The following is a 25,847-nucleotide window of genomic DNA, read 5'->3' on the forward strand; positions in this document are numbered from 1 at the left end:
ATCTGTGCCATCCCTGAGGAAGGTTGGGAACCCCTGAGACGTGGTAAGCGCTTCACTTACAGGATGAAAGATGGAGGCTGGCCTACAAGGGGCAGACTAATGAGATAGACAGGTAAAGGTGTGAGGGAAAGAGCCTCCTGCAGGATTTCTGAACCTCAGGGCAGCCTATAGGAGAAGGCTAGCAACCAAAATAGGTAAAGAGGGCCAGGTGGCCAGAGGGAACTTGAAAGCTGCTCTTCTCCAATCATCTAAGGGAAGCTGCCCCACTGCTTAGCTCCAGCCAGCTGTTGCCATGAGACAATGTGTGGCCCATGGTGCCAGACAGTTTATTATTTTTTTTCAAGAGAAACTAGAATTTTATGTTAAATGTCTTCATTTTTACTTCATTTTTAATTGCCTTCCCTAAGTTTTCAGTGTTGGCAACAGGTTCAATTAAAACCAAACTTGTGACTAAATGGTATGGGCATGTTGCCTTTTTGCAACCTCGGGCCGCACACCGGATCGCCATGGGAGTGGGGAAGAAACGCCAGCTCAGGGATGGTGAGGGGTCAGTCTGACCTCAGCAAGCAGTCATGTAGAAGGGAAGGGCAGGATGTAAACAAGGAGGGAAAAGTTGGTTGGAATTATTAAAAATTGGCCACGTACTGGTTACCAAGCTTTTCCTACACTTTCTCTAATGCAGTCCCTAAAACAATCCTTTGAAGTCAGTCTATTAATTCCACATGAGGTGAGGTATTAACTTGCATGAGGATACCTGACAAAGTGAGGGTAACCAGAACTTGCACCCAGAACTCTGTGAGGCTGAAAACACTCACCACTCTATAGGAAGCAGGTACTCTGGGAGGAGGGCAGTACCACACATTTGCTTACCCGGCACACATACTGGCTTTGGGGTCCTGGGGAGAAGGTCTTAGAGCGGATAATGGTGCTCCCTCGAAGAAACGGCCCTGGGGATGGTGTGCCCACCCGTCGGTCCTTGGGCCGCACCACTGTGGGAGATGGGGCCGGGGTCTCTGTGTTGGTCTCTTTGTCCACCTGAAGAAGAAGTCAGAGCTTTGAGGCCACTTGTATCCACAGAGTATTGGCCACCCAGCCCAAGAGTTGTGGGGCTGACTCCCCAGCCATCCCCATTCCTGTCATGTGGACTTTGGCCCACAGACATAGTTGGGGGCTTCCTAGGCCCTGGCCCTGCCAGCGAGGACAGTGTCCAAGGCCCCAAGTGCTGGCCCCTATTCCTCCATGACTCCTGTGGGCTGGAGCACATTCAGTCCCCAAACAAGCTCACGTGAGCAGTATTTGGATGGATGTCCTCAACTTCATACCCTCAGGACTTATATGCCAACCACATTTTGACAAAGCCACATCCAAGGCCTCCCCTGCTGCAGCCAAGTGCTTTCCTGGAATTTTGGAGGCAACCTGCAAATCTCCTATTTTAAACTAGGCGTTCAGGTTTTCTACCATCCTTTCATAGTTACTGGCAAAAGACAAACGACAACATCTAAATGCAGGGTCCTGTTAGCCAAGACAGTGCTTTCTAGAATTTTGAAAAAGGTGCCTGCTTTGGCTGGAGAAATTATGGCCTCTTGGTGGGGAGCCGTTAGAAGGCAGCCCTAAGTTCTTCTCCAGCCCCTCTTGGCCAGGTACCTTTGTGCAGTGCACAACTTGCAACTCCAACCCTGCCTGCACACCATGGGGTGCTCTATTTCCTGCCGGTGGAAAAAACAGACAGACCTCTATGGAGAGTGAAGCTGGTTATAGTGTGTAACCCTAAGTGCAGCAGGGAAGGAGGTGGTGAGGGGAAACTGACTGGACTCCTTTTTCCTAGTGTACTTTGGGCAGATCCAAATGAAGAAATACATTCTTCTGAAACCTCAGAGCTGGTCTGCAAGGTCAGTATTATGGTCTCCATTTTAGAGATGAGCAAATGAAGGCTGGAGAGGGATGAAGGCACCTGCCTAAGACCACACAGCAAGAGGGTAGCAGAGCCAGCATCTGAACCCAGACTCATCTGGCTGCCAAGCTTTAGGTCAGTCCAGAGAAACAGGGGAGCTATGGAGGGCAGGAGAGATGAGGGGAGAGCCAGCCTCCTGCGGTTCACTGTCAGAGATGACCCCAAATACAGGCAGGACACTCCTCTGCAACCTTCTGCAGGTCACCCTGTCCTAAGGGCCTGTCCCCGGATGATGGAGGAGCATTTTCGGAATGCCTGGACTCAAGCACTGAGGGCTATTTCTCCAAGACAGCCCTTCCTGCCTCCCTGGCTCTGCCTACCTTTAATGCTGGGCACTCATGCCTATGCGGCAAGGCTTTCTCAGCGAAAACATCCTCCTCTCCCTCCTCCTCTTCCTCCTCTGCTGCTTCGTTCTCGCTGGTCTCCTCATACCTCCTGTGATGACAAAGAGCTTTGGTTACCTGCCCAGAGACCACTCTGAGCTGCTCACCTGTCTTTAAATGTACCCAGGGCAGGGCTTCCAAGCCTTTTCACAACCGAGGACACATTTAAACAAACCAAAAAAATTAGGTCTAATTGGCATACAACAAAATGCATTCTTATCACTGTACAGTTTCATGAGTTTTGACCCATGTATTCCCCTGTGTAGTCATTGCCACACTTGAGATACAGAACATTCCATTACCCTGAAAGGTTTCTTGTACCCTTTCCTATTTAATCTGTCCCCATCCCAAGCCCGCCACTGATCAGCTTTCTGTCACTACAGATTGAATCTGAGTTTTCTAACATTTCACATACATGGAATCAGAAAGTGTGTGCTCTTTTGTCCCTGAACTATGCTGGTGCCTGTTCACTTCTTTTTATTGAAGAGTAGCATTCCCAATAGGATGGACAGATCGCAATTCAGATAGCCATTCATCAGGTGATGAACGCTTGAATGACTTCCATTTCTTAGCAATTATGAATAAAGCTTCTTAAAGACATTCACCTACAATTCTATGTAGATACAGGTTTTCACTTCTCTTGGCTATTGTATTAGTTTGTTGGGGTTGCCACAGCACAATACCGCAGACTGGGTGGCTTAACGAACAGAAATTATTTCTCACAGTTCTGAAGGCTGAAAGTCCAAGATCAAGATGTGGACAGCTTTGGTTTCCTCTGATGCCTCTCTCTCTGGCTTGCAGATGACCACCTTCTTGATGTCCTCAAGTGGTATTCCCTCTGTGTGCACATCCCTGATGTCTCTCTGTGCCCAAATTTCCTCCTCTTACAAGGACAATAGTCATACCAGATTAGGACCTACCCACATTTTGATGGCCTCATGTTAACTTCTTCATTTCTTTTAAGGCCCCATCTTTACATTACAGTCACATTCTGAGGTATGAGCAAGGGTCAGAGCTTCAGCATATGAATTTGGATGGGCGGGTGGGGACACAATTCAGACCGTAACAGATGTATACCGAGGAGTAGAGCTGGGTCATACAGTAAGTATAGGTTTACCCCTTTAAGAAACTGACAAACTGGTTTTCCCACCGACAATATTATGAGAATTTCAGTTCCTCATCTCTATTTGCTATTGTCAGTCTCGAAGTTCAGTCATTCTGCTGGGGGTGTGTTCATATCTCATTGTGGTTTTAATTTGCACTTTCCTGCATTTACTGACCATTCGTATATTTTCCTTCGTGAAGTATCTGTCAGAGTATGTGGCCTGCTTTAAAACTTGGGTTGTCATTTTATTACTGAGATGTCAGAGTTCATTACATCTCCTGGATATGAACTCTTCGTACATATTTGCTCCACGTCTGTGGCATGCCTTTTCATTTTCTAAATAGTATCTTCCAAAGAACTTTGGTAGTGATAAAGTCCAACCTGGCAAGTTTTTTTTCTTTTATGATTTGTGTTTCTTCTGTCCTGCCTAAGAAATCGCTACCTGTCTCAAGGTTACAAAGAGTTTCTTTTATATTTTCTTTTAGTAGTTTTATAGTTTTACTATATGATCCATTTCAGATTAATTTTTGTATGTGGTGCTCAAAGGTTTTATTCTATATGGATATCCAATGGTGTTCTGGTACCATTTGTTGCAAAGAGTTTATTTTTGGTGATATCTTTCACAATGATTCTTTCCCTTCAGACTCCAGGGTTGGGAGGAGTTCTTGTGGCAAAGGGACTGCATTTGTTAATTGCTAATTTTTCTTTAGTCCCATTTTTACTTCTCAAAGACATACATAACTGCCAGACTTCTGATCAGCAGGAGACAGAGTTGCCATACTGAGTCAAAGGAATTCCAGCCAAAAGCAGAGAATTGGATATCCAGTAAGCTGGCTCAGTGAGACTGTGGACAAAAATAAAATCTCCCTTGGGATTTTCCTGATGGGGAGAAAAGATCTTGGATCTCCAGCCCCAGTCGCTGGACCAAAACCTCCCCTGTTCTTAGATGGGGACCAGTGCTAACAGAGACTCCTTGCTCTCCCACCCTTGCTTCACATCATCTTGATCTACACATAAAAGGACCACTGAACATGGGAACACACAAAGAGCACCTCCCTAAGAATATGGCAGATGCCACATTGACCAGCATTTAATGAAGGCTTACTAAGCGCCAGGTGCTATGCTAAGGCCTTACAACAACACTGAAAGCAATTATCGTCTCCATTTTACAGATTCAAAAGCTGAGGATCAGGCAGTTGACAGGCCTTGTCTCATGTCACAGACCACGAAGTGGTACAGCCAGGTTTCCAATCCAAGGCTGTCCAACTCCACTGTAAGTGCTTAATGACTACGAAGTCTTTTCTTTTTGACCGGGAACCTGATCTAAAGATTTCTGGAAAGGAAAAAAAAACAAAACTCAATTGTAGAGAAAAATGATTAAAGTAGACATCTTTTCACCCTTTAGAGTGGCAAAATATATAGATATCAGATAATATCAAGTGCTGGTGAAGGCATGGAAAATAGGCATATCTCCGCAGGGAATAGACATCAGAGCAGCCAATTTACACTCTGAAGTCACTTTAGCAGTATCTTCTAAAATAAAACACGTGTGTATTCTTGATTAAGTACTGTAGTTAGATTATATTGAGTATTGGAGAGGGTGTAGCTTAAGGGTCCTTTTACTCGCTGCTGGTAGGAGCATTTGCTAGTACAATCTTATTTGAGAACTATTCTGCAATGCCTATTAAAATATAAAGCACACATGCCCTGAGGCCCAGCAATGCTATTTCTCAACCTCTGCCCTAGACAAACACACACAAGTTCTCAAGGAGGCAAATACAAGGACTTTCACCCTAGCATTGTGATTATATTCTCTTTTATTTTCTAATACTCTTAGAATTTTGTTTTGCTTGTGGATCTTAAAAAAAAATCCAGTCTTGTGATTATATGCACTAAAGAAACCTAAGAAAATAAAAGGAGGGAGTAACTATGGTACCCTGGCCCTTGGGTGCTGAGAGAGAAGGAGTGGAAATTAGCAGAGGGCCAGTCTTTGGGGGACCTCCACACATGACTCTGGAGTGGAGCAGGCACAGCAAACCTAGTTAACATTCCAGGACCAAGAGAAGCCTCCAGTCTGGGCGGGGGGGGGGGGGGGGGGGGGGGGCGCGGTGCTGTGGATGGATTTACTCCAGTACAGCAGCTCTGGGATTCCCAGTCCTCTTTGTAAGTCAGTGTCTAGGGAAGTTTGAATGGCAGGGGTGGGGAGAGAGGGGGCCACAAAGGGATAGAGAACAGAAGGCAGTTGCTAGGGGATGGCTTGAAAAGTCTCACCACAAGCTTGGAATTTGGCAGAAACCACTGATCTTGTGCCAGGGTTTTGGAACACAGGTCCTGGGCCTTTCCGGCATCAGACCTTTGCACAGCCTAGCCTAGCACAGCAGTGTGCCACAGAGAGTTAGAGAGAGAGAGGGAGAGGAGAGAGGGAGAAGGAAAGGGGAGGTAGAAATGAATGTAAAGAGAGAGGAAAGAGGGGGAAAGAAAGGGACACAGGGAGGGAGAAAGAGAGAAAGAGAGAAACAGATAATTTAGAGAGAGCCCTAAAACAAACAAATGAACACATAAAAATTCAGGGACCTTACCCCACCCTTTATCACATGGAGAAATAAACAGTAAAAGAGAAGTGTGCCTGTGGGCCATATCCAGCCTACCGCCTGTTTTGGACAGCCCAAGCTGTGAATGGTTTTTATATTTTTAAATGGCTAAAAAACACAAACAAACAAACAAAGAATGATATTTCATGACCTGTGAAAATTACACGAAATTCAAATTTCAGTGCCCATAAGTAAAGCTTCAGTGGTGGGGACATGATGGCAAGTATCATCTACAGATACTTTGATGCTGTAACAGGAGGGCTGAATAGATGCACCAGAATCCACAGGGCCCACAAAGCAGACATTTACTATCTGGACCTTTCCAGAAAACATTTGCTGACCCCCTTCTGAGACCAAATGTATAACTGGAGGCTGTAACAGAATAATGCAGAAGAGCTACTGAGTGCTTCCCATGGGACAAAGTCTGTGCTAAGTGCTTATCTTATCATGTATAATTCCATTGAGTCTACAAAATACCCCATGTGTTGTAGACACTCATTAAATCTGTATTTCACAGAGGCAGAAATGGAGGTTTAAAGCCATTGTTCTTGGCCCTGGCTGCACATTAGGATCACCCAGGGAGCTTTTAAAACTTACTGATGCTCAGGCCTCACCCAGACCCAGGGTCCCACAGGAAGCTGGTTGAGTAAAACTCAGAATCCCTATCTGTCTGAATTCAGAGCACGTGCACTTAAGCCCAACTGTACTTCCCCCAAATGGCAAATTCACAGGCTGTGGTCATTTCTGAGATGGGATTCGCCTTCTCCCTTCCTAGCTGGGAGCTGGCGTTCCTTCTCATTTCCTGAATGATCATTTCTACCATCTGTTGGGTGTCCGCTATGAGCTTTGCGCTTTATCTTCATTATAGTGGCTTTTCCTTTAGTGGTCTGCAGTAAGTCCACTCAGTCAGTGTGATGTCCCACTTTTCCAGACGAGGCTCAGCCAAGGTTAGAATGACTGTCCTGACAGTGGCTGCCCTTGTGGTGGAGGGCAGCGACCGGCCCAGACTGGCCTTCCAGAGAGCCAGTTATGCTCTGCCTCTTGATGCGGATGCTGGTCACACGGGTAGTTTGGTTTCTGAAAATTCACTGAGCTGTACACTTAGGGGAACTTTTGTGTGTTGTGCCACGCCGCAAGAAAAAGTTAAAAATGCTTTGCCAAAGGTTACACAAAAAACCATGAAGCTAAGATTTGAATCCTGGTCTATACTATTTTTTCCTAAATGTGTACTGAGACTTTTCTTTCAGGATACAAGAGACTAAGAAGCACTGAACCACACAGACAGAACACTGTCTCCAGTTCTTCTGTGGACACCGAGGAGAAGTCTCTCTCTGGAAGCATGTCTCTAATATATCTGGAGAGAGAAGACCTCAGGCCTGGAGACTTAGCAAGCAATACGTCTAGGTGGGTTTTAATGCTCTTGCTTTATTTTCATTACATTTAAGTTTTCCAGTTACCTTCTGAGGCAGACATGGCTCATGGTCTCCCTAGTATCCATTTCTACTTTCTTAGTAACAGAACCCTGATTTTTGTATCCCTTGCAGTTAGGTACGCCAAATGGCTAAGCTCAGCCAGTGAGAACCAAGCAGAAACTGCTGGGTGGGACTTTGAGGAATGCTCCTTGGTTAAAAGGCATACAGGCACATTCTTTTGTCTTTCCTCTTTTCTGATGCTTGCCTGATGATTGGTGACTCAGCAGCCATTTTGAGCTACAAAGAAGCCTCAGCGATGGCAGTCACCCAGTAGGAAAAGCAAAGCAGAAATAGAGGAGGACACTGGGTTCCCTGTAATGCCATGGAGCTGACAGATAAGGCTTGGATTGCTTCTTCCCATTCTTCTTTTTAAGTAACAAAGCAATAAACTATCTTATTTAAGCCTATTATTTCTCCTCCCTGTTCCTAGCAGTCAAATGAAATTCCTTATTGAAACATCTTCAATTTATGGCAGATGATATTTACTTTCCATTTATAGTAATATAATTTTTTTTTTTTTTTACCAACATAAATGTGAGTCAAGTTAGGCACTAATATGTGACCTAGCATGAGTGATTTATAGCTCACAAAATGACAAACTGAGAAGAAATTTTGGGAACTATCATACCAGGCTATACACAGTTGATTTTGGAACAACATGGATTTGAATTGCACTAGTCCACTTATATGTGGATTTTTTTTTTTTGAATAGTTACTTCTGATTTTCTTAACATTTCCCTTTTTCTGGTTTATTATAAGAATACAGTATGTCACACATACATACAGTATGTACAACATACAAAGTTTATATTAATGGACTGTTTATATTATTGGTAAGACTTCTGGTCAACAGTAGACTATTAGTAGTTAAGTTTTGGGGAAGTCAAAGTTCTGTGTAGATTTTGGACCATGCGGTGGCTCAGTGCCCCTAGCCCCTGCGTTGTTCAAGGGTCAATAGTACTGCCTTGTTGCCTATAGAGAACCCATGAGGAGAGAGGTTCTCTGTCTTCCCAGGGGAACACTTCTCTTGGTTGCCTTGGAGTTTGGGGAGCTCATTCCTGCATCCAGGTCCAAGCCAGATCAGTTCCTGAGGCCCAAGTGAGCCCTCACTTACCAGCTGTCTTCCAGGGTCTGTGTGTTGATCCTTCCCTCCTGCCTCTTCTCCAGCTCCACTGCTGTCTGTTCCAACAGAGCAGACACGGCATCCTGTGGAGACAAAGGCCCAAGGGTTCATCTGCATACTACTTGCAAGAATCACAGCTTAGAGTGTGAACTTCCCCGTGAACTGAGACTAACATTGAAGTCCAGAGTGGGTATGTGTCTTGCCCCAAGGTCACTTATAAACTGGAAATACGGCACTTAGTTCATCTAATTTGCGATTCTCCTGAGAATAACTCCTGTATGCACAGACAGACTTTTGGAAGACAGTCAAGTTTAGGAGTTGAGTGAGGCAGAAATATAGGTCTCTCGCTGTAAAGAGATTATAGTGTAGTCAGGGAAACCATCACATGAACTGTCAATAATGTGATAATGTGAAACAATGTGATCAGGACTTTGCCAGAGGTTAAGCTTTGGATATTTAGGAACAACAGAGCAATGGCACTGTCAGGTTGGAATTGCATTCAGGGAAGACTTCCTGGAGGAAGAACATCTATACTGAATGGTGTCTACAATGAGGAAGCCTGTGTGACTTGAAGAAATTAATCTGAGACTCAATTTCCTCTAGAGTAGTTTCTAATAACTACTACAAAAGGTTGCTATGAACATTGAGAATATATACATAAGATATATAAAGAAGAGTACCTAGCACATAATTAGCACTCAGTAAATGGCAGCTCATAGTAAAGCAAAAACTGACCTTGTAGCTTTCTGAGCACATGGCTAATTTGCAAACACCCTTTGTAGTGTGGGCCAGAGCTTGGAAAAATCCCTGAAATTTTCTTTTAGGGAACAGGGGACTAACACCAATTGGAGGCCTGGTATACGTCAGGCACTGGACAGACAACTTATGTGTAACATCTTATATAATCTCTACAACTATTCTGAGAGGTAGAGATTATGATTATTCCCTTGAGAAATGGAACAAGGAAACTAATTGTGCCTAAGGTTGGTGTCACTTACCCAAGGACATGCTCCAGAAAGTAAAGGATGTTTTCAAGATATTTGCCAGCTCATGGACTCCTTTTTGGAGTGAGGAAGACCTAGCTTTGTTGTTTATTGGATGTATGTCCTTAGGTAACCTTTCTGAGCCTTGGTAAGTGGCACATAATAAATAGGACAGTGCCTGACACAAAAGGAAATGCAGGAAATGATAAGGATTATGAAAAAGAAGGAAGAGGAGGAGGAGGGGAGGGGAGGTTGGGGGGAAATAGATTTGATCCTTCCCCTTATCCTTACCACCTGACCTAGCCCATCTTCTCCATTGAAATTCTGGGCAATGACTGTCCAAAGTAACCAAGTACTGACAGAAGGAAGACACACTACAGAGAATTATGAGCTAATTTGAATCCCAAACGCTTTCTCTTTGGGATTCCAAAAGGATCCTGTATGCTGTGACACTCTATGTCCAAGGGCAACTTCACTGCTTGGTTGAATCTTGGCTAGCAGATGTGAGCTTCCCAAGTACAGAAAACAATTTCAGGACATTAAAAAGAAATTGTTTTTAATGTTTATTTATTTTTGAAGGAGAGAGAGAGACAGAGCATGAGCAGGGGAGGGGCACAGAGGGAGGGAGACACAGAATCCAAAGTAGGCTCTAGGCTCTGAGCTGTCAGCACAGAGCCCAACGCGGGGCTCGAACCCCCAAACTGCGAGATCATGACCTGAGCTGAAGTCGGAAGCCCAACCGACTAAGCCACTCAGGCGCCCCCCAGGACATTTTAAAGTGTATTGCACTAAAATGAAACCAATACATATTTTTAAACCAAAAATAGGCAAATGTAAGATTTTTAAGAAATATACAATAATGAAACAAATACCATTTATCAAGCACTTACAGAGTGCTCTTCACATATACTTCTTCAAACCTTCCTAACCACCTTTTTAGATAAGGATTTGGCATGAAAAAAGAGGTTCAGAGCAGTGAAATGACTGATCTGTCACCCACCTAACATACCCCGGTCAGTGTTGTTTTCTGCTGTGTCTTACAGCAAGCCTCCACCAGGGACCACTAGGCAGATAGCAGTATCTCAATAAAGGTTCATTTTCTACCTTCTACAGGTTTCTCCTTCCTTTTCTACTTCATTAAAAAAAAATCATAAATTAAGGTTTTCATCAGGCTAGTTATACTATGGCAAGCAAAGTGCAGAAGGGGGGAACACAGATGAGGAAGGGGAAGGTTGCAGATAGGGGCTACCTGCCCGTTTGCAGAGGTCTCTCCTATCTCATCATCTTCTTCTCTGTTCCAATACCCTCTGTTGCTTCCCCCACCTCTGAGGCCCAGTCATCTCCAATTCTGGGAGAGCTTTGCCTGTCATCCATCCAGGTGCTGCACACCTAGGAGGGTGGTGCAAACCCGGGGCCCAACTCACCGTGCTTTCAGAACCTGGGGTGGGGACCTTGGCTCCCACTGGCTTGGGCTCCCTGCTCTGCTTCTTCAAGTATTTGTAGCTCAGGAGGTTGTACCAGCGAGTCGACCTCTCCCCAGACCGACAGACCTCAGCCAGGCTGATCTGGGCGCCTCCCTAGTTGAGGACAGGAAAAGGCATAAACCAGGGCTGACAAGGTATATTCTGACAAGGCTCCTGGGGAGAGTATGAGAAACATCCCCAGATGAGATAGCAGCTTCCGGGAGGAGGAAAGGGCTAGTTGTTAATTATTTCCAATAACTCATTTATTCACTAACTTACTCATTCATTGGTTTACTCATTCACCAAATCTTTACTAAGCACCTATCGTATGTTTTTTTTTTTTAATTATGACAAAACCCATAAAATTTACCATCTCCTGCCCCCAGCTTTACTGAGATGTAACTGAAATGTAACACTGTACTAGTTTAAGATGTACAACATAAAGATTTGGGTGGTGCCTGGCTGGTTCAGTTGGTAGAGCATGCGACTCTTGATCTGAGGGTCCTGAGTTCGAGGTTCACGTTGGGCATAGAGTTTACTTAAAAAAAAAAAAAAACAATTTGGTATGGTATTTATTATGAAATGATCACCACAGTAAGTTTACATCCACTACCTCATGGCTAGAAATTTTTTTTCTTATAATGAGACCTTTAAGATCTCCTCTCCTAACAACTTCCAAATATGCAATACAGTGTTGTTTATGTACCATAGTCCCCACGGACTACAGTGCATGGTTAGACCTTATTTACCCTATGACTGGAAGTTTGTACCTTTTGACCCTTCACCCATTTCCCCTACCCCCCGCCTCTGACAGCAATCAATTTGTTTTTCGTTATTATGAGTTTGGTTTTATAGATTTCACATGCAAGTGAGATCATACAAGTATTTGTATTTCTCTTTCTGGGTTATTTCACTTCATATAACGTTCTCAAGGTCCATCCATGTTGTCACATAAAATTTGCCATCTTAATTAAAGTGTATATAGTTCAGTAGTGTTAAATACAGTTACATTGTTATGAAACAGATATCCAGTACTTTTTTCATCTTGGAAATCTGAAACTCTATACCCATTAAGTAACTTCCCTCTTCCCTTCCCCTGGTCCCTGGCAACCACTATTCTACTTTCTGTTTCTGTGAATTTGATGACCCTAGGTCCCTCCTATAAGTGGAATCACACAACATTTGTCTTTTTGTGACTGGCTTATGTGATTTAACACAGTGTTCTCAAAGTTCATTCATGTTGTAGCATGGGACGGGATTTCTTTCCTTTTTAAGGCTGACTAATATTCCATTATATCAAGAGACCACATTTTTAAATCCATTTATCCACTGATACACTTTTAGGTTGCTTCTGTCTCATGGCTATTGTGAAGAATGTTGCTATCACTGGGTGTAACCTTGGATATATACCCAGTTGTGAGATTGCTAGATCGTATGGTAATTCTATTTTTAATTTTTTGAGAAACCCCCACCCTCGTTTCCATAGCAGCTCTGCATAATGTTTTACCACCAACAGTGCACAAGGGGTTTCTTTATTCCACACCCTTGCAAACATTTGCTATTTCTTGTCTCTTTGATAACAGCCTTTCTGAGAAGGGTGAGGTGCTATCTCACTGTGACTCTGATTTGCATTTCCCTGATGATTAGTGATGGTGAGCATCTTTTTCTGTACCTGTTGGCCTTCTGTATGTCTTCTTTAGAAAAATGTTTATTAAGAGCCTCTGCACATTTTTATATTGGATTTTTTGCTTTTTTGCTATGGAGTTGTATGAGTTCTTTATACATTTTGGGTATTAACCCCTTATCAGATACATGATTTGCAAATATTTCCTCCTATTCAGCAGGTTGCCTTTCCATTTTGTTGATGATTTCCTTTGCTGTACAGATTTTTAATTTGATGTAGTCCCATCTGTTTATTTTTGCTTTTGTTGCCTGTGCTTTTGGAGTCAGATCCAAAAATTATCACCAAGACCAATGTCAAGGAAGAAGATTTTGAACAACTCAAAGGGCCAGCAACAGGGGACTGGAAGAATAAACTATAACATATCTACACAATGGGATATTATATAGACATGTATAAAAAATGAGGAAGATCTCTAGGTGCTGATGTGGACAGACTTCCAGGCTGTATTGTTAAGGGAAAAAATAGAATAGTGCAGAAGAGAATATGCAGTATGCTACTTTTTGTATAAGAAATGGAAAGAGGGATAAGAATACATATATTCTCTCTCTCCATACATATATATACATACATATATGTATGTATACATATATGTATGTATATATATACATATGTATATATACGTATATATGTATACATATATGTATACATATGTATATATATACGTATATATGTATACATATATGTATACATATATATATTTCTTTTTCTGGCTTATGTATATATACATACTATATTGCACCATATTTGAAGTGCAAAGGGTAGTGAACATTATCACATGTACATATGTGCAACAAGAAATAATGGGAAGATAAAGACAACACTAATCAAAGTGGGTAGCTATACAGGGTAGGTGGGATTGGGTGCAAGGGAAAGGGAAGCAAGATTGCTTTTGAGTAAACCTTTCTATACAGTTTTTCTTTGAATGGTGTAAATGGATGCCTTAAGATGAAAACAACCTCCACAAAATTAATCTCACTGAATATAACCTCCCAGAGAGGGGATTTATTTCCAGTGACTTGACTTTTTACCATACATCCTTAGTGGAAAAAATGACCAAATACTTTTAATCACTCTTCACAGGTCTTACTATTGTTTCAACATGTCCTCTTTGGAAGAGCCCTGACCAGGTTTGGGGTTAGCAAATTCACTGTCCTGAAACACAAGAGTGGCTGTGCCAGAGGGTGGTAGAAATACCACAAGCTGGTTTGTGAAGTGGGCCAGTAGCTGAGTGGAGGCTTGGGTGGTACCTGGGATGGGGAGGGGGCTCCCCAATCTACCTAGGATCCTTTCTACCAGTTTTTCCTTCTATTAGGATGCACCAGGGCGTGGCATGGACTGTGCAAACTCATTGTGTGTCTAAAGGTTAATTTCTAGAACAGTGGTGAGCAAGTGAAGAAAACAAGGTAAATGACTCCTACCTGCAGGACTAGAGTCTGTTCAGGAATTAAATACCTGTGCATTTTAGTCACCTGTAATAAATTTAAATATACACAAATATGTGTATATTACTCATTTACTCAATAAATATCCTCTGAGCACTTTGCAGACTCTGGAGCCATAGAAACATGTAAGACAGGATGTTGCCCCCAAAGGGGTCACACTTTCTTGTGAAGACAGACAAATGTGTCAGATATTACAGTTCAGAACATGCCAGGCCATGTTTGAGGGGCAAGGGGGAAAGAATATAATGACAGCTTTGAGGTGTAACACTGCCATCAGATTATTATTAATTCCAACAAGATATACTGTCTATTTTGGGCTGGCTCATAGGTATAAATGTGGTCTACTTTGGTAAATGATGCCCTGTGAGGGCATTCATTTATTTATTCACTACACACAGGTAGCTAAGTAGCCTCTATGTGCCAGACACTGTTTTGAAGGCTGGGGATACAGTAGGATTTAAGGCAGATAAGAATCTCTGTCCTCATGAGCTTACATTCCAGTCTGGGGGAATCAGATAAACAAATCTGTAAGTAAAGTCAGTGTACTATTTCATGCATTACTAAGAAAGAAAAATAGTTGTCAATTACACTCTGACCTGTCATCTAGTATAAACTGCATCTTGATTCTAGAGATTTGATAAAATGTGAGAATCATGTATACCCTAAAATCTGTAATACTGATAAATGTTAGGTGGGGGAACGCACTGCAGAGAAAAATAACACGGGGGCAGGGGACAAGAGTGGAGGGGGAATGTAATTTTTAAATAGGATGGAAGAAAGACCTCCCTGAGAAGGTGACATCTGGGTCAAGCCCACAATGAGGTGGGAGAGTGAGCCCTGTCCATCAGTATCTGGGAGAAGAGAATTCTGGTCAGAGGGGCCAGCAAGTGCAAAGGCCTGGGGCAAGGAGCATGCTGGTATATTCAAGGGGGAACAGGGAGGCTGGAGGAAGAGTCTGGGGATAAAATCTGAGAGATAACAAGAGACAGATCCCCGAGGGCCTTGGAGGGCAGGCAAGGGGCCCAGGAGTTGACTCCAGATGGACACAGAAGCGAATGTAAAGTTTTAGGTAGAGGAGTGGTAAGCACTGATTTGCAATTTAATAGGATCACTCTGGTGACTGTGTTGAGAGGAGATGAAGGGAGGCAAGGACAGACCAAGGAGACCCAGGAGAGACTGCTGCGCAATCCAGGTGACAGACAGCAGTGGGACAGGAGCAGCGCTAAGTGGCCAGGGTCTGGGGATCTTCTGAAGAGGGACCTGCCAGGAATTCCTGAAGGATTAGATGTGGAGCGGAGAGGAAGAGACAGGTCAAGGATGAGCCTGTGGTCTCTGGCCTGGGCAGTGGAAGAACAGAGTTGCTTTTAGCTGAGACAGTAAAAACACAGGAAGACAGATCAGGAGTGTGCTTATGGACAAGTTCATCTGAGATGCCTCCTGGACAAGCAAGAGAAGATGTGGAACAGACAGCAGAGGTGTTATGCAGCTGCGAGTGGGGAGGCCCAGGCTGGAGCCATACATCTGACATGGTGTTTGAAGCGGGAGAATGAGATGAGATTACCAAGGCAGTGAATGCAAACAAACAGCAAAGGGGAGAGGGGCGAGTCCTGAGCCCTGACACACAGCAGTTGGGGAAATGAGAAGAATCAGCCAAGGAGACAGAGATGCCAGTGATGAGGGAAGAACACTGACAGTGAGGTGCTGGGGAAGCCAAGTCAGGGCAAAGGAGGCCGAGGAGAACTCTGGGAGCAACTGAACCAAACACAGTCGACAGGCCAAGGAGGGTGAGGATGGAGAAGTGGCCACTGGGGTTAGCAACGAGGAGGCCACGGATGACCTCGGGGAGCACATTTCTAGCAGAATGACGATGGCGAAATCCCACGGAACTGGGTTACGGAGAGAACAATTCACCTTTTGCTATAAAGGAAAGAAACAAAGTAGTAGCTGGAGGGAGAAATGGGTAAAATCTTTCTTTTTGTTTTTTTTTTTGTTTATTTTTTTGTTTCTTAAGAGAATTAATAGCCTGTTGGTGTACTGATAGGCCAGGCCCATCAGAGGAGTGAAGACTGAAGAGAGGAAAGAGCCAGAAAATAACAGGTAGCGAGAAGTCGCCTCACATGGCAGTGGGGGGGGGGGGCCGACCTCAGTGCCAGGAGAAATGGCAAGACCCCAAGAACCGTGGGGAGCAAGGCCCTCAGCAGGGGGAGTATGAGGGTAGGAGAAGAGGCCAGAAGTCTGAGGACAGGGGAGAGGGTAAGAATTCGCCCCTGGGAAGGGGAAGGCAGTACCAGTGCTGAGTAGCATTAGGGCTCATGTGAGGTTTGTGACCACAATTTTAACAAGAGACCATACGGCATGGCTGTGTTTTAGTGCATGGGCGGAGAGTTCACTTTGACAGGGCTGGGTTTTCCCAGGTGGGGATGGCAAGGTGAAAAAAGCCTCTTTGTTGTAATGGTTAACTATGGAATAGGAGGGGTGCCTGCGAAGTGGGCTTTCTTAACAGAACCTTCTCTGAGTGGCACTGACCTTAGCAGCTAGGGAGTGGACAACAGGGTACAGCTGGAAAGCCTGTGACCCCGATTATGCCATGCTAAAGCATTCAGTAGAACAGTTGCCGGAGATAGTGGGCAAGGCAGGCCACGTGTTCATCCAAACCCATAATCCAGGTCTGTGGACAGGGGGGACGTGGTAACCACCTGAGAGGCGGGACAGTATGAAGGCTATGTGTAAAGAAGCTGCAACCAGGAAGCGGACTTCTCCACTTACTCGATGGATGACCTGGGCAGGTTACTTAGCCCTTTTGCGTCTTGATCCTTCATCTGTCAAGTGGAGGCAATCCTAACGCTTCTTCCTCAGGCCACTGTGAGGGTTAAGGGAGACACTGCATGCAGATTTCTTAGCCCAGTACTACACACAGACGCTGCTCAGGATGGGTACCACTGTGGCAGCCTGGCTCATTAAGCAGCTCAAAGCAGACCAGGGATTCCCCAAACCCAGCAGTGTAGGGAGACCGCGTGGGAGCACACGGCCTTTCTAGTGTCTCACTTCCTCGCTTACTCCTCTAGCCACCAAAAGACGGCAGCCTGACACTCTATATCCCCACAGGATACGGGAAAGTACATTTCCCATTGGCCACAGACAGAGACAAGCCACAGTGGGATGAGCGCTTTGGCTGCTGCCATGGCAACCAGCAATGGCCACACTTCAATTAGGAAGGAGAAATAAAAGACATCCAATTAGGAGAAGAAAATAGGATTGAGTCTCTTCTCATTGAGGAATTCCCAGGGCTGAGGAAATGTTTCACAGAAGAGCCTGGGATTGGAAAAGCTTTCTGCTCTGGTGCCCAATATCTACCATGCTCACCAGTCTTCAGTCACTGTCCTACCTGTGGGTTCCAGGGAGCACCATACTGGTACAAACACCAAGGGGCTGATGTGGGTGGGCTGCAGAAAGCGAGCTGCCTAGCTTCTAACTGCTCATGGCTCTTCTTGACTGTGTGACCTTGGGAAGGATCTTTTACCTCTCTCTGCCTCGGTTTCCTCACTGATATAACAGTACTTGTTTTATAAGATTTTAGTGAGGGTCAGATAGAGAAACTACACATAAGGGGCTTAGCTCAATGCCCACCACATAAACTGCATTCAATCTATGGATGCTACTGCATTACTGTCAGTAGTAACATCAACAACATAAATGGCAATGATGCTGTTTTGTACCCCAGCTGAGGAGAGCAGGGGACTGATAGTCAGTGAGCATCTAGTATGTGCAGACACACTGTTGTTTTACATCCTTGCTATGGGGACCAGCGGCAATCAGCAGTACTTGGGAGCTTATCAGAAATGCAGAATCTCTTGGTGCCTGCCCCCACTACTGCCCCAGACTTGCTGGATCAGAATCTGAATTTTAACCGGAACCCCAGGTAACTTGTGTGCATGTTCAAATTCCAGAAACACAGCTTTAATCCTCGTTTAATCCTCAGAGAACCATCTGTGAGGTGGGCAGTGTTAGCTGGATTTTACAGATAAGGAAACTGAGACTGAGAATTAAAGAGTCATAGGCAACGCAGCCTCGGGCACAAGGGATGAAGCCCTGCAGTTCCATGGTTGACAAAGGGGCTTCTCGCTTCCTCGCCCCCTGCTCTCAATGAGTGTGCCAATGCTGTTCACCTGTGCAACAGTCCCTGCCTGGAACCCAAGACAAGCTTCACACTACAGCCTGTGTTTTCTCCAAGCCTTCTCCCTGAAATACAAGGTGGGCCAATCTCCAGAAGGACAGAAGTCTGGACAGACAGTCAGACAGAGAGACAGGCACAGCCCTCACCAGGCACTCCTCCAGATGGCTTCTGTCAGTGGTACAGACATCAACTCTTAAGGTCTTCTGGTGAAGGGCTGGATAGGACATGGACACCCAGAACATTTCATTGAACATGAGAGTGTCTGAGGCATCCAGGGGCCGGGTCCGGAACAGGCAGGTGGTGCTTTCGGAGCAGGGAAGGATAGCTACACGAATGTTCCTAGAGAGAGACAGAGGAGAGCCTGAGTCAGCCTGGGTCTGGGATAATGTGTTGGGCTAAACTGTTGCCGCAAATCCCTAAGACAATAACAGTGGAGGAGTTTGTAATTTCTCAAGCGGTTATGCAGATATTTGTAAGGGAAGCAGAGAGGGTCCCAAGGATAACAATTGCTCTTCCTTCTCCCAAATCTCCGATCCTTAGAACCTCAAAGAGTATGGAACCTGAGGTCAACAGTGTGCAAACTTCTGTGCACAGAAGGATCAGCAAGATTGTTAACACTCAGGAATCCTTATACAGCTGCTGGTAGGAAGGCAAAATGCTACCGCCCCTGCAGAGGGGAATGTGACAACCCTAACACAATTCCAGATGCACTGGCCTTGTGACCCCATTCACCTTGCTTCTAGACACTCTTCCACAAACACCACTGTACAAGTACCAATGAGATATGGAGAAGGTTACTTGTTCTGGCACTGTTTGTAAGAGCAAATGACTAAAGGCAACCCTAGTGTCTAATCTTCTTTATTCTGTTTGTCCTGCTTTCCTCCTGTCTTTCCCTTTCCCACATGTCACAGACTCAGATGCTGGCCGGGTACAGACCTCAGAAATATAAGCTCCCGCTGCTGCCCCAATGCCTATCATCTAAAGGAGAAACCTGCAGGCAGGTGAATGCAATGAAACATAAACCCGGTCTGCCAAGGCAAGAGCCAACAGGCAAATAGCACAGGTGTTTGCTGTATAATCAACTGTAAGGTAATACCCATCACGCCCTTCCAATAGAAGCACAGTGACAGGCGCAGGCTCTTGAGAATTTCAGGCCTCTTTCTGTGTGCAGTATTTGAGCTTAGAGCAGATAATAGGGGCCATGACCCTCTTCTTTGTGAGGCTTCAAGTTCAAAGGGCAAGGATTTGCTCACCACCCTGCTCTTAGTGCTGGCACATGGTAGGTGCTCACAATGTACTTGCGAAGGAACTGAAGCTGCCTACAGTGCTTCTCGTTCCAGTCAGCGAGTTTGCCATCACGCCTGTATCCACATCCACATTCACAATACTGACACTGTGCATCATGGTCACACAGATGAAATATGCACGGGGCCCGAGGGTGCAGCGGGCAAGGGCAGGAGAGTGCCCCCGGGGATGGCTGCAGAGGTTGAGAGGCTCATACAAACCCTGTCAGCCACATACTCACACTTTCTGGTCTTGTTGCAGCAACAGAGCAGAAAGGTTACTGAGCTGGATGATTAATATTGCAAATTGCTTATTCTTCTCATCGTACCTGAAATGGAGAGGGACATATGGAGCATGTATGAGTAACACATTTCTCTCTCTCTTAATCATCACAGACATGGCTGCTGGCTGCTTGGGGGACTGTGGGGAACTTGAGAGCACAGGCCCAGGCCATGCTCTCTTGAGAGCACAGGCCATGTAGGGATGCAGGTTCAGACCTGCCGGTCTGAAATTTTATTTTAATTGTTTTTTTTAAATGAAGTGTCAGCTTAGATTTCCGTTTACTTTTTTTTTTTTTTTACATTTATTTATTTTGAGAGAGACAGAGTGTGAGCGGGGAAGGGCCAGAGAGAGAGGGAGAATCCCCAGCAGGCTCCACGCGGTCAATGCGCAGAGCCCAACGCGGGGCTTCAACACCATGAAACCGTGCCGTCATGACCCAAGCCGAAATCGAGAGTGGGATGCTCAACCGACTGAGCCACCCAGGTGCCCCTATCAGTCTGAATGTTTAAGGAGAAGCCAGAAGATTGTGCTGTGTGAAATCTCTTGATACTTGAATATTGGCAATTTCTACCAAAAATAATATTGTGGCCATCCTGCATCAAGAGAAAACACAGGAACAACAATCTGGGCTGCAGCCCCCAATGGCTGAAACTTCAATGGGACAGTAAGCCAAAAAACCACAGCAACAATGGCCCCAAAAAACAAGGCACAGGAGGTCTTGGTCATGGTCTTGCTCTGCCACTGGCCAGCTTAGTGAGTTGGGGCAAGTAACAAGGTCTTCAAAGCCTCATTCTTCTCTTTGGTAAAATGTGGAGGTGAGAGGGAGGGAAAGGATGGCCCTCTTTAGTTAGGAGGCCACAAGTGTCGGCAGGTCCTGCTGGTTCTGCCTTTCTCCCCTAGGCAGCCATGAAGGTCAAAACTGAGAAGATGCTGCTGACCACCCATGTGCTCCTGCCCTCCCAGTCACTTACTTCAGGGCAATCTGAACCCGGGTTGCACCCACTGCTTCGGATTCGTCACTGTCAAAAGCGGCAGCTTCTGAAGCACCCGGTCTGAGAGGCAACACAGGGAAGAAGGAGGGTCAGGCTTCCCTGCAGTCACCTGGGGCCAAAGTCATCTTCCAGAAACAGGGTTCCCTCTGGGAGGGCACAGTCGGGTCCTCAAGGAGGAAAGTCTGGGTCAGCTCAGACTCCCTGCAGATTCCGCCTTCCCACGACTGCTCGGGATTCCTGTCTTGAAGGGGCTGCACTTCCTCCAGCATGAACTCCCCCAGCCATACGCTCCTTAATGGCAATCGTGGAACTAGCACTCCCGCGAATGTGAAGTGCCCCCAGCCCCAGGAGGAGCAGCACTGTCTGCATCTTCAGCCTATACCACACAGGGCTGAGTCACCTGGCCATGCCCTTCTGTGGGTTCCTCCCACATACCTGAGGGGGCCCAGGCTCTGCATACTCAGACTTCCCAGAGACAGTCAAGACTCAGGGACCCACCTCTGCACAGAAGCCTCATACACACCACTGTCCCCGGCCACGGATTCATCTGACACAGCAGCTGACACACAGGCCACTTTCAGGCTGCACCCCTGGGCTGTATTCACAGCTGGAGAAAGGAAGGATGGCAAGACAGGATTCAGAAACCAGGACACTGTCTTTGCAACACACACTTATGATCTACCCTCTGCCCCAAGAGAGTCCTGCCAAACACCACCACTGAACTCGACAGCAAGGTCCTGCCTTCCTTTGGGGTGAAGGAAGGGGTAGCGGATGATTCTGTGTTTAGCATCCCACACTTGGAAGCCAAACTGCATGGGTTCAAATCTCAGCTCCACCACTTACTGCTTCATGACACTGGGACATGGATTTCACCTCTCGAACCCTTGGATTCCTTATCTGTAAAATGGGAATAACAACACTTACCTGGTAGGGCTGCTGGGGGGACTCAATGAGACATTATAGGGAAGTCCTCAGTACAGAGACTGGTGCAGGAAAACGCTGTAAAATTCAGCACCACTATCCTTATTGCAACGGTCATTCCCAGCACTATGGTGATGCCTTCTAGATCAATCCCTACACACCTGGGGCGGGGCGGGGCAAAGTAACAACTGCTGGACCCTTGGGAGGGGCAAGTGGAAGAAAAGGGAAGATTTCAGCACGAGCTATCCTGCTCTGCCTGTCCCATTCCACTCCTAACTCAGCTCTCCAGCTCCCTCCCCTTGATGGAGGGCCTCAAAGGTCTCCGACCCAGGGCTCAGACCAGGCACTTGGCTCATGCTGCACATTCCTTCCTTCTTCAAGTCACAAGCGCTGGAGGCGTGGCAGGCCAGGCTCAGAGCTACCAGCACGGATAGGAAGGCTCCTGAGCTCCGTGCAGTGGGGGGGCAAGACCAGATTCAGGCCCTTCGACCTCACAGCTGGCACTTCTGACTCCCTGCTGTGTGCCAGGCCCTGGGGCAGCCTGGAGAAGAGGCTGGGGATGGGCCAGGCTGGGGAAAGGGATGGTGACATTGAGCCTGGGAGAAGCAAAGTGGCCATCTGGGTGCAGGTCTCCCAACCCGTGTTCCATGCCTGCTGCAGCCAGCGGAGACCTCCCGCCTTCAGACCCATGCATCTCCACCCTTCACTAAACCACTTAAGGAGATTAATTTGTCTGCTGACTGAACAGCGGCACTAATCACATAACCTGCTTAGTGTCAAGCTCAGCCTGGCATCGCTCACTGCAGGGACGGCTTTTGGAGATGGCATGAAGGGAATGCCATCCTGAGACATGTGTGGTCCTTGGCCCACAAGCACTGAGGACACTCTGGGGGAGAGAAGGAGGGTCACTCCCAGCACTTTGCTGGGTCCCTGACTTGGCTTATTGCCAGCCTTTGACAGCATGTCAAGAGCTCTTCTGGAGCCTCATTACAGGTTCCACCTGCACTCGCTCCTCTCCAGGGGACAATTTTCTGAAGTTTGCCACCTGCTGTAGTAGGAAGCTGTTTTTATTTTTGTTTGAGAGCACTCAGCAAGACTCCCTTCCTGATGAGGGAGCCCCAGGGATCTCTCGGCACCTCTTCTAAGGAAATGGCTGGCAATCACCCAGCAGACCCTTTAATTAACCAGGAAATCTCGTCTCCCCCCCTCCCCCCCCCCACCCTTGCTCCCACCAGCCCTTGCACACGAAGAGATAATTCTGGGCATAGCGGCAGCCCTCCTGCCCATTTCTGGAGCCTTATGGCTGAGATGGGTCTAGCTTCTTCCAGCTGGCATCACAAGGAGCCAGGAGCAGGAGCCCTGTGTGCACGAAGCCAGCACATGTCTTAGTATGGGTTCTGGGCAGGTGGTCCTGACCGTATCTTGTATACCTATACTCAATAAGTCATGGCCAGGAAAGCCTGGGAGCCCCAGGGCACCCTGCTCACAGTTCTGACCTTCACATCAGATGGGTGTGGTGGGGCCAGTGAGCACCAGAAGTGTCCTAGGAATAAACACACAGGGCTGCCTCACATCCTGAGAGGAGTGTGACAATAAAGAGGTTGGGTTCTGGGGTCAGGAAAACCCAGATTCCAATCCCTTCTTTCCCATTTGCTGGCTGGGGGACCTATAGCAAGTGATATCACCTCTCTAAACCTCTGTCTCCTCATCTGTGAAATGGGCATAACAGAAGTAACCTATTTCACTGTATAAACCACACAGCCCGTCACACAACATACCCCAATAAAATGTAACTATTATAATATATGCTGGCTGCTAAAGAATTTTTCTCCTAATAAATCATAACTGTCACCATCATCATCTTCTGTTTTAGAGATTCCTACCTGAATCTCAATCTATACCAAAATATTCTTTCTGACCCCATGCAGAGTGGGAGCCAGATCCTGTCATTCCCTGGCTTCAAATGGTCATATGGGTCCTTGCTGCTATTAGGATAAAATCCAAACTCCTTACCATGGCCCACCAGGCCTTAAATGACTGGGCCCTTCCTGATTCTCTGGTTTGCTGGTGACCTCTAACCTGTGGCCTCAGAGGTTTTGCTCTTACTTTTCCCAAAGCTGGCTCCTTCTCACCGTTTAAATGCTCACCCAAATGTCGTCTTCCTTCACAACCCAGTCTGAACTGGCAGCTCCACCCCGACCTGAGGGGCCCCATCACATCCCATTTTGTTTTCCTCCTAGGGCCTTTACTGGTCTGGTTGTATAGTTAATGTCTGTGCCTTCAATGGCATGTAAGCTTCTTGGGGACAGGGACCTGGAGCTTGCCAGTCTTCCATACTGTGTCCTTGTGAGTCACCCTGTGCCTGGCACATGGCCCATATGCTGACTGAATAAATGAAGGAATCCATGTACAGACATTAGCACAAGATCTGGCATTTAGTTTTAACAGATACTTAATATCAATTGAATGAATGGATCCATCATGGAAAAACTCTTAGCCCAGGATCTGGAACGTAGTGAGTACGTAAAAATAATGTCTCCTGAATGAATAAATGGACTGATATACACATAAAGCCTGGGCAGATAGAAAGCAGTCGGTAAATGGCCCTAATTATCACTGGGGTCTGCACTCAGGCCTGAGTGCAGTTCCTACCCTGCCTGCCCACCCCCCCCCCCCAACCATGGTTCCCCTCTGTACCTTGGCCCAACTGTTTGCCTTCCGTTCCTGGTTCCTCTGGCCGGTACCTCTCCCGGGTGCCACTGCCAAGGCTCAGTTCACAAAGAGTGGCACTCAGCTCTGGGTCGTCAAACTCCAGGGGGCTCAGGAAGGTGTCTCCAGCCAGCAGGGGGTCAGCAATGAGAGGGGAGCAGGGCGGGGACGGAGAGGAGAGTGAGGAGCGGGGGGACAGGGAGGTCATGGACTTCGGGGTGCCAGACAGGGAGCGCAGGGCCTGCAGGCGGCTGCCCCCCTCCGCCTTTTGGGTCTTGGCCACCTCGTCCTCATGGATAGTGGTGATGCAGCCTGAGGGCCGGAAGCCCGTGGCCCCCTCCAGGAGCAGAAACTCCACCTTGCTCTGCAGCTCCGAGTCCAGCTGCTCGAAGGGGTCGTAGTAGAGATCAGTGAAGCTGGCTGAGGTGGAGGAGTCCAGGCTAGAGGCGGCTAGGGAGCCCCGGCTGGATGCAAGGGATCCAGGACTGCTGCCTGAGGAGAGGGACTGCATGCTGCTTGAGAGGCTGGGGGCACGAAGACAACAGAGGGTGAGGACACACAGAAGGAAATGGGCTACCCTGAACCTCCTTCTTGGCTCTGAGAAGCACTACGGCTGCTCAGAACACTTAATTTTGTTGGACCCTCTTGACAGTCTCCAGGGGAGACCATACACCCCCATTTCACTAAAAAGGCATCCTGAGAAGGCCACATAATCAGAAAGTGGCAGAAGGGGGATTCCAATCCAAGTCAGCGGCCTTAAAAGTCCACTTTTTCCCGTTTGCCAAACCTCCACTGGCCGTAGTCCATTTTTACGCTATGTTTCCTTGTATGAATCCAGCCCTATTTCTTGATATTTTTCTTCAAATAAACTCACTCTTTACTCTTCAACACATTTATTTTAAAAGTAAACTTTACACCCTAAGTGGGATTGGAAAAGCAGCATCATTTATGACAAATAGAAGGCAAGGATTAAAAATATCTGATGGAACAAAATATATTAAATTCCAGGGATACGCTGTTGCCCACTGAGGCCCAGGCCTGAGGCCTGCTCTCTCTGCATTGGCAAAGCAGGTGGGCAGATATTAGAGATGTGAATGGCACCTGACAGGGGGGGGTCTTCTCCTCGGTGCTGTCAGGAGGGCTGAGGGCACCATAGTGCAGACAGGTGAGGGACCCTGCCCTGGCCATGCCACACCAGCCTCGAGTCCACCAGCCTAACCAGCTGCCCACTGTGCTTCCAAATGTCCACACTCAAGCCATGGAGGACCCAGGAAGGGCAGAGCCTGGG

General features: G+C 46.5%; 1 protein-coding gene across 3 annotated transcripts in view; it reads right to left on the bottom strand.

Moving 5' to 3' along the window:
- The window catches only part of WWC1 (WW and C2 domain containing 1), a 153,866-nt gene that overhangs the window by 12,816 nt on the left and 115,203 nt on the right, over positions 1-25,847 (bottom strand). For all 3 annotated transcript variants that reach the window (XM_027033974.2, XM_053226680.1, XM_027033980.2), the window contains 9 exons: positions 24,548-25,083; positions 21,428-21,536; positions 20,909-20,989; positions 19,897-19,983; positions 18,518-18,710; positions 11,033-11,185; positions 8,617-8,708; positions 2,272-2,386; positions 871-1,035 (listed from right to left, as the gene is read on the bottom strand). In XM_027033974.2, coding sequence (XP_026889775.1) covers positions 871-1,035; positions 2,272-2,386; positions 8,617-8,708; positions 11,033-11,185; positions 18,518-18,710; positions 19,897-19,983; positions 20,909-20,989; positions 21,428-21,536; positions 24,548-25,083 — 1,531 coding nt within the window. The remainder of the gene's footprint in view (positions 1-870; positions 1,036-2,271; positions 2,387-8,616; positions 8,709-11,032; positions 11,186-18,517; positions 18,711-19,896; positions 19,984-20,908; positions 20,990-21,427; positions 21,537-24,547; positions 25,084-25,847) is intronic.

Source organism: Acinonyx jubatus, chromosome A1 (genome assembly GCF_027475565.1).
Source record: "Acinonyx jubatus isolate Ajub_Pintada_27869175 chromosome A1, VMU_Ajub_asm_v1.0, whole genome shotgun sequence".
In the NCBI taxonomy this organism is placed as follows: domain Eukaryota; kingdom Metazoa; phylum Chordata; class Mammalia; order Carnivora; family Felidae; genus Acinonyx; species Acinonyx jubatus.